The following is a 9,386-nucleotide window of genomic DNA, read 5'->3' as shown; positions in this document are numbered from 1 at the left end:
TCATTGAGTTATCGCTGTGCATTTTTTTCTCCAATCGTTTTATTTTTTTAAACTATGAATAAAAGTACATATTGCTACATTTACTCATAATTACAAGTTGCTTATGTCTACTGCTGTAATTAAACAGTAAGGTGGTGTCAAAAGGTACAATTAATTTCCTTTTAGCATTATTAAGTATTTTGCCTTAGTCTTCAGACTGATAGATTCTTGTGTCTTTATCATCCTCTGATTAAACTGCTTACAAGGGGAAGCAGAGAGCCAAGTCACAGTAGAGGCAGAACATTAACATCACTTTATGAGCAAGACAATAAGCAACTTACAGTATCTATCATTTGAATAAATCTAATTTTTGGTTTGGTTGTGTAAATGAAAGGAATTAACTTGCATCTTGTCAGATCTTATTAGGGTTGGAGTATGACATCACTGTCAAACTTCCAGAAGTATACCTCACTCTTAGGCTTATGTAATATGACTTCAGATGGAGAAAAAAAAATCTCATCTACATCCAAATGCCTCCAGAGTGTGTGTCACAACTAAATAATACGCACAAAAGAAAAAGTAAGAGCCAGTGATGTCAGCATACAAAAAGTGCTTTTTTAACCTGCCAGTACTCAATGCACTTTACAATCATGATGATACACATACACATTCATCCCCACACCGTGTCACAGTAACTGGGAGTAACATCAGCTTGTGGTCCTCGTACGTGGGATTGAACTGTTAATCGTCTTGTTCGTGTACAGCGTGCCTTTCCTACTGAACCACAACCAGCAATTACATATAGATGGCACAGCGAGACAGAGAATCGTATCAAAACAGTTTGGTATTGGAAAAGTCCCCTTGAAATATTTTCCCAGAAATTATCATTTTAAAAGCTGATCGGAACCAGCTATAAAAGAAAGCATAGACAAACGGATTGAGCATTGAATTCGACCATCCAAGCCACTTAAAAGTCTCAATCACAGGTAATGGTATTGTACTCAAAGGGTAAAAAATGATACAGAGAAAATAAGGAGTCCAACACATGAGAAACACTCCCATCACTATAGCTAGAGTCTTGGTGGCCTTGCTTTCCATCTTAGCCACAGTAGCTCTGGACTTTGTTGTCTTCTGGATGCTGCGTGCCTGTCTTTGTGCCACCATCAATATCTTTAGGTAGACAGTGATAATTATTAGAGCTGGAATGTAAAATGCAAAAACAGCTCCCATTACGGTTGAATTTGTGCTTTGAAATATATGACACCTTTGGAAGTGCACTTGACCCAGTCCCCGAATAGTGATGCCAACTCCAAGTAGCGCAGAAACAGTCCAGGTGACCAGGATCATGATGGCAGTTACATGGACATTCATCTTCGTTCTATATGTCAGAGGCTGACACACTACATAATATCTGTCAACTGAGATGAAGCACAAGTTCAGAATAGAGGATGTGCACAATAACATGTCAAAACTGCCCCGTACCTTGCAGAGTAAATCTTGAAGATACCAACATGAGCTTACAGACAGCACGGTGCTGAAAGGCAAAACTAAAAGCCCAACCAGCAGGTCAGCCATGGCCAGAGAGAGGATGAGACAGTTAGTAGGAGTGTGGAGCTGCTTGAAGTAAATGATGGCAGTGATTACCAGAAGATTTCCAAATGTTATGAGAACTGACAAAGAGCCTATTAAAACACATAAATATAAAGCGTTAACGGTTAGCCCAGACACCATTGCTGATTCATTACAGAGTAGTTTGACTACAGTGTCCTCACCGGTCCTGTTGACAGATAATGATTCCATACGTAAATCTTCGGTAACTCCAGAGGATTTCTAAAGTTTTCCGTGTACACAGGTTTTCAGTTAATGTTTCACATATTTTTTCACAACTCACGCAGTGTAGCACACAGTTGCCCATACAGTAATAGACGTCTATGGTCTCTAAACAGCATCTCTAGATTAAATATATCAGTCTGTGCTGATTAAATATAACGTTGAAAGGCGTGGCTATAGAGACAGGATATCCACTAGTCTCTAAGGGGGATTCCTCTCAGGCTGCTATGTGTCTTTTTTATTATATCTAATATTTCATTAATTTTCAATAATCAGATAGAAATGATCTATACTCCTAATATTTGTTATATCCAGTGTTTAATCTTGATTTATTGTTCAACCAGCCATCTGCGCTGGGGTGCAGAGCTAACAGTTTCCTAGAATACCTTTACTATTCACAATAAAATCCATTCACCACTCAGTGTTTCTGTTCATTGGAACTAGTGATGCTTTTAGATTTTTATTTTGTGTTTTATATATTTTAGTGCCTTAAAAATTACTTACTTCTCTGTCCATCACTTCATAAAGCTCTCTGAAACAATGTGATTGGTCCATCAGATGTGTTCAGGACATACTGAATTCAGAAGAGAGCAACTCCCCTGCTAAAATTTTGGCAGAACTTCAGGCTATTAAAAGTGAAATATTTCATTTGTGCACGTAAACTGAAGCTGAGAGCTCTTTATGATGACTGAGCATAAAGCTCCCCTGCATGTAATATTGTACTTGTGGTAGAATAGCAGTTGCTGGTTGCTTTCAGCCATAACAGTGACCTCAAGTGTGCCACCCCCACCGACCACATGTCAAGTTGATCCAAGGTGTGTGAATGTACATGTGAACATGTTCAGCAAAAGCACTTTAAGTACAATAGAAGTTAAATACAAGTTTACCCAACCAGATCTACTATGCTCTTTGCTACTGATGTCCATCTAGTAATGGGCACAGTTGTCCGTCTACTGTGATCCTCAACTGTCCGCCTTTTTGGCATCTTGGGTTTCATGACCTAATTGGTTGAGTGCTTCAGGAGTCATGGTCATTTAGACAGGGCCAACCATCTCAGTGACCTCAGAGGTCTTCTAAAGCTCTTTCACAGTAACTAATGGCATCTTGTTGACATCTCTTCTTGACCAGACTGAAGCCAGATTGATAGATTAGTAGTCCTGATAGTTTCAGAAGGATGGAACTGTGGTCCTGTGAACAACTAATTTTATACATGATTCATTTCATTGCTCTGCTTTGACATGGACTATAGAGAATGAAATGTTTGTCTTTCAAGGTCAGGTACTTCCAGTTAAGCCAAGGTGGCTTCTCTTCTCTACTTGTGGCTTGTGGATGGGAGACATGCATGCATGAATTTATGGAACCAAACCAGAACCAAACCATTAATCTAATCTAGTTTGTTCAGTTTGTGTACAGTGGTTCTTCTGAACTGTAACTTTTGATGTCACTGTGTCAACAGATGTGAAGGTTTTCTGGGTTAAAGGGGAAATGAAGGGCTCAATCAAATAAAACCGCATTTCATGGACGAAGTTCCGCTCTTATTAGCAATCTATAACACTATTGACAAATGTTAGCGTATAATGAGACAGTTTGGCGGCCGTGATATGTTTTTTAGCACGGGTGCCGCCACCTTGCTGTACTGTGGCCTGTGACGTCATGTGGTTGGTTCTGATAGTGGCAGACAGTGAAAGAGGGAGCGAGAGAAACCCGGACGGTGAAGCGGAAGACAGATCCTATTAGTCAGATGTTCAAAGATATATTTAGTAAAAAAAAAAAAAAAGCCAGACAGTGAAATATGAAGATCATGAACACAGATAGTGAAACATGGCAAAAGACATTGGAGACAGAGGAGTAAGGCGATATTCAGAAGTTACCTTAAACTAGCAAAGGCCTCGGTTTAGCTGGTAATTAGTGCCAATGGAGCAAATGCGGCGGTTACACAAAAACTATACTAAAAAAAGTTAATATGGATATATTGTACACACTGTTTATAATCACATTCCTGTATGTTACACTACATAGTATGTACTTGTTGTAGCGTGTGGTTCCAGCTAGCTTGGCTTACCTGCTACAATCGGGGCGTTTCAGTGTTTTCGTCAAAATGGCTTCAAAATGGCAACTCCCTTGCAAGCAAGCCAGGTGGAAATGACAAAAAATAAACTTCTTAAATCTTTGATTTTAGCAACTTTTTAATATTTGACTTTAGCAAAGGTGTCATTTCAGATATATAAAAAAAATTGAAAAGGAAATGCAGGAGTGCAGAAAGGAAGTGGAGAAAAACAAAACTAACAGTTCATTACGAAATATTACAGAACCAACTCAAAACCTACAACAATACCGTCAAACAGGCCAGAGTATCATACTTTTCAAAACTCATTAAAGACAATACAAAAAAACCCAAATTCCTTTTCTCCACCATTGATATTTTAACCAACCCAAATTTTAATAAACCTCCCATTACGTCAACAGATGTCCTCTGCGAGGACTTTGCAGACCATTTTAGAAGTAAAATCCATAAGATCAGATGCAGTCTTTTACCTCAGGAAACACTGGAGAGTTTTGTCCTGGTTGATGCAAGAATACTTGGTTGAGTTTTCTCCCAAGTAAAGCCCACAACCAGCCTTTCAGATCCAATTCCCACATCACTTTTAAGAACATTTTATGAATTCTTTGAGGAACACATTCAAAATATTGTAAATTGCTCTCTTCAGAAGGATGTCTTCCCCACTGCCTTCAAAATGACAGTGGTGAAGCCCCTTCTTAAGAAGAGTAACTTAGACTCCGAGATTTTTAATAATTACAGACCCGTATCCAACTTACCATTTTTAAGTAAAATTTTAGAAAAAATTGTTTTTAACCAGGTAAAGAACCTGGGCGTGATTTTAGGCTCTGAGCTAACTTTTACTCCGCACATAAAAAATGTAACAAAGATAGGATTTTACCATCTTAAGACTATAGCCAGAGTCCGGCTGTTTCTCTCTCAGGCTAGCACGGAGGTTCTGATGCATGCTTTTATCTCCTGTCGTTTGGATTATTGTAATGCTCTGCTCTCTGGTCTTCCTAAAAAGAACATTTACAGTTTGCAACTGTTACAGAATTCAGCCACTCGTGTGCTGACGAGGACCAGACGGTGGGAACACATTACACGAGTTTTAAAATTGCTGCATTGGCTCCCCGTGTGTTTCAGGATCGATTTTAAGATTCTTTTAGTAGTTTTTAAATGTCTTAATGGTCTTGGGCCTTCTTACCTGTCTGACTTGCTTTTACCGTATCAACCCTTGCAAACCCTCTGGCACCGGCCTTTTAACAATACCACAAGTTAGATCTATACATGGGGAGGCGGCATTTGGTTATTATGGCCCCTGACTGTGGAACAGCTCTCGGAGAACCTCAGGGCCACAGGGACTGTTGATACTTTTAAAAAGAGGCTCAAGACTAATCAGGCTTTTACATGATTTTATTTTTTCTTTGTACTTATTTATTTACTTTTATAATATATTTGTATTACTTACTTACTTATTTTATTTATTTATTTCATTTACTTATTTATTTACTCATTTTATTTATTTATTTATTTTCTCTACCACATCTTACTGTTTCAGTCTTCTAATTCTCCAGTGTTTCCTCGTGGGGGCTTGCCACACTTGGGGCACCATCCCTTGGGTCCCTTGGGTCCCTTCGGCCTGGGTGGTTGGACAGCCCAATGGGTGGTGTGAGGCCCTCTGCCCTGCCATGTCTCAACAGCTCTCACATTGTATATGGGTGTGAGTGTGTGTGTGTCTGTGTAACGTGTGTATGTGTGCGTGAGGGGTGCGTTTGTGTGTGTGTGGGTGGGTGGGGAGGGAGCGAGTTTGTTCTTGATTTGTTTCTTGTAATGTTTTATGTGTTTGTTTGTGAAGCACTTTGTGTTGCATTTTATATTTTGCATGAAAGCGCTTTTCTACCTACTCAAAGGTACTCAAAGCGCTTTTACATCATAGACACACCCACCCATTCGCTCACACAAGCACACACACATTCACACACCAGCGCCAGTTGCACTGGGAGCAACTGGGGGTTCAGTATCTTGCTCAAGGACACTTCGGCACACTCGGGGGATCGAATCGCTAACCCTTCAGTTCATGGACAATCCGCTCTACCTACTGAGCCATAGCCGCCCCAACAGGCGGTTGAAAGGTGGTATATAAATAAAGTATGATTTGATTTGATTTGATATAGTTCATAGTATGAACTAGTATGAGGACCAATACATGTATCCAACAATACCAATAACATTTTTTGTAATAAGTTTTGGGTAAGCTAGAGAAAAGTTGGTGTATTAGTTTTTGTATTCCCTCGATTAAAGGACTATTTTAGGATTCATGTAATTCAAATGCTTTTTACCTTGCTAGACAAAATGTGTTGCTCATACTGCATATGAAGGCAAATGAAAAAATGTAAAAGCTGATCAAACACTTTATCTACAGCATTCCACAATATGTATAAAATGTACAAAATAATTGTGACGAAAGCGGTATAACCCCTGTTAGTCCACCATAAGAGAGGTTTAGGCCCACTCTAAATTTATGACTATTTTCAAAAGGAGACACAATTTTGAGATTAAAGACCTTTTTTCTCAGCTTTTCTGAGAAAAAAAGGTCACAACACCCATTTTCATTCCTTGTTTCTTTTTTCCTCCTTTTTAGCAGTCACCCTAATCCCTTTCCTTTATCCACTGCTGTTATAGTTGTGAAATGTAGGCAATGACGTTGGTCTGCCTCCCAGGCAACCATATTTGCTTAATTTTTGCAAATGTATGTTGGATTGCCTTACATTTCAAAAGTCATAATTTTGTTGGAGTTCATTTCAATACGTTTCAGTTCATGTCTTGGATATGCAACAGATTTTATCAGATCTGTTGAATTCAGTTGATTTCAGTGGGCTGTATAGATCACATAACTTGTTACTTATGTCATGCAACCAGGGCTACTTTCCTGGCTAATCCCAGCACGATGCAAAGAGATTAAACACTGTGTTATTTCACTTTAGATTTAAAAAGAAATTAAACAACATAAATCATTCAAGAAAATGTCACATATCTTTTGATGGCCTTTATCCAACCAATCAATAGTTACAGAGAGCTTTTTTGTGGGTCTTTCCATCTTTTGAACAGTTGTCCAGATCCTCTTTCTTCATCCACTGCAGTTGTCATTGTTCACTGTCATTTTTTTTAATTCCTGTACATTTATTTAAAAGTAATGGAATCGGTTGCAACAAATGAAATTATCATCAAGAAAAAAAAAGTCCCAGTTGGCTGATGGATTAGAGCCCAGAACCTTCTTGCTGTGAGGATTATCAAGAAAAGTTACTTAAATATTTAATAATAATAATGTCAGTAACATCATGTTCCAACTACCACAACATGGCAAGACTAATAACCAGCTGTCTCTCTCTTTCTGTACTTACATTGCATGCTTCTGTCTTTCTGGTTAAAATGAAATTAAATCATATTTGAGTAAAGTAGGTCAGTTATAACAATTTTGTATTAGTAAAATTACCAGTGAATACTTTTCCAGAAATGAATAATCTGACAGCTGACCTGAACCAACTATAAAAGAATCCATAGACAAAAGCATTAAGCATTGAATTTGACCAGCCAAGCCAAACCAGAGTTTCAGTCAGAGGTGATGGAACTGAATAATCAGTCACAGGGTTAAAGGTTAATGAGAGGAAGAATGGAGTCCAGCAGAAAAGGAAAACTCCCATAACAATAGCCAGAGTCTGTACTCACAGACTTTCTGCTCTGGATGGTTGTGTTCTGGATGCTGTGTGTTTGTTTCTGGGCCACAAAGAAAATCTTTAGATAGATGCTGAGCATTATGGTAACTGGAAGGTAAAATGACACAACAGGGCCTAATATGTTTGAATAAGGAATATTAAATATGAAACACCGCCCTCCACAGACAGCATTTTTAAGTCCTCCGAATACAATGGCAAATCCTGACAGAGTAGAAACACTCCAGCTCACCAGGATCATGATCACAACAGCACAATGAGTGATTTTAGTTTGATATGTCAGAGGGTGACACACTGCATAGTATCTGTCAATAGAAATACAACACAGGTTGAGAATAGATGTGGTCATGAGTGAAATATCTAAACTTCGTCGCATTTTACACACTAAATCCCCAAAATACACACATGATTTCACAGACAGCGCCATGTTAAACATCAGAACTAAAGCTCCAACCAGCAGGTCAGCCACAGCCAGAGAGACGATGAGAGAGTTAGTAGGAGTGTGAAGCTGTTTAAAGTAAATGATGGAGGTGATTACTAGCAGGTTGCCACTTATTGTTAGAACAGATACAGCAATGCCAATAAACATATACAAAAAGACACGTGTTGTTGAAGGGGTTATTTCCATTATGCAAGAGACATTCCCTGTCTGATCACACAACGTCCCTGTGCCACTGTCGGTCTCGTTGAGGATCATGCTTCCCGAATCCACAGTTTTTACTTTTATACATTATCTTCAATGAAACACATTAACAAATTAAGCTGGAACAATGGACATGCATGATGAATAACACCCATACTCGTAAACCTTGTTCATGTGTTGATCGTTATCCCCGACTGGTGTATCCCAGAACATCTCACATAATTTAATATGGCCAGCACCTTGCCATGATGGACCACTTCTTTAATCCCTCCCCTGAACCATGGCATCCAATCATGGCTTGTTGCAGAAATCCTGACTAGGCACTGCCATTGGGGTGATATTTTTAAGCATCATTTTGAGATACTTGAGATACTTATTTGAGTATTTGAGTTTCCTTTTAAAAATGTGACATTACCCCTACTATATATTTTGGACATTAGTTATTTACAAGATTTACTTGAAGATTACAGCAAAAAAACGTACAAATTAAAAAATACAATACAAAGTAAAAACAGTTTAAGAACCTTTGATTTAATAACGTCACTCAATGAAGTTTGGATAATAATATCAACTTGGAACACACTGACTAAGGCATAACCTGTCCTTTTGCTTGCAAAAAAAGTTCCGTGTCTATCAAAGAGTGTGGGCATCAGTTGGCATCATTTGAGTTGTTGCAACACTTGAAAGGAAAAACTGGTTGTGCTATTTGGTTTGCAGAATTTATAGGTCTACTGGTCTAGTTCAGAACTGTGACATTTGCCATTAAGTCAAGAGATGAAAATATATCCTAGGTTGATCCATCAATATCAGTACCATTATTTGTAATATACCAAAATTAGAAACTTCACCAGAGTGACAAGAACATTCAAACCAGTTTCACCCTGGGTTCAGTTCTTTACATCTTTACGACTAATGCCTGCTTGAATGTAAGACTAAAAACTGAACTACAGTAGTGTATGTCTCCATAGCTCATGTGGTTGAGCAGATGGTACACAAACTCAGACTAGATTCCCCAAACTGTGACCTTTTGCTGTATGTTCTCGACTGATGTCTCTGTACGAAACTATTCACAAAATAAAAAAAATAAAAAAGTATAAGCAGATCAGCACTAACAAAACCTAATGACTCCAAAGGATGCAGTGCTACTGAGAACAGAATAACT

At 38.4% G+C, this 9,386-nt stretch overlaps 1 protein-coding gene and 1 pseudogene across 1 annotated transcript; both read right to left on the bottom strand.

The window, feature by feature from the left end:
• Positions 1–810: 810 nt before the first annotated feature.
• LOC124999484 (trace amine-associated receptor 1-like) lies at positions 811–1,710 on the bottom strand. The gene is made up of 2 exons (XM_047574395.1): positions 1,467–1,710; positions 811–1,394 (listed from the first exon to the last, which is right to left on the bottom strand). Exons 1-2 carry the CDS (start codon positions 1,708–1,710, stop codon positions 811–813), a joined length of 828 nt encoding a protein of 275 aa, XP_047430351.1.
• Positions 1,711–7,314: 5,604 nt separating this feature from the next.
• Positions 7,315–8,278, bottom strand: LOC124999483 (annotated as a pseudogene).
• Between the last annotated feature and the right edge of the window lie 1,108 nt (positions 8,279–9,386).

Source organism: Mugil cephalus, chromosome 21 (assembly GCF_022458985.1).
Source record: "Mugil cephalus isolate CIBA_MC_2020 chromosome 21, CIBA_Mcephalus_1.1, whole genome shotgun sequence".
Lineage (NCBI taxonomy): Eukaryota > Metazoa > Chordata > Actinopteri > Mugiliformes > Mugilidae > Mugil > Mugil cephalus.
Note: the sequence above shows the minus strand (reverse complement) of the source record. Positions and strands in the feature narration are given on the sequence as shown.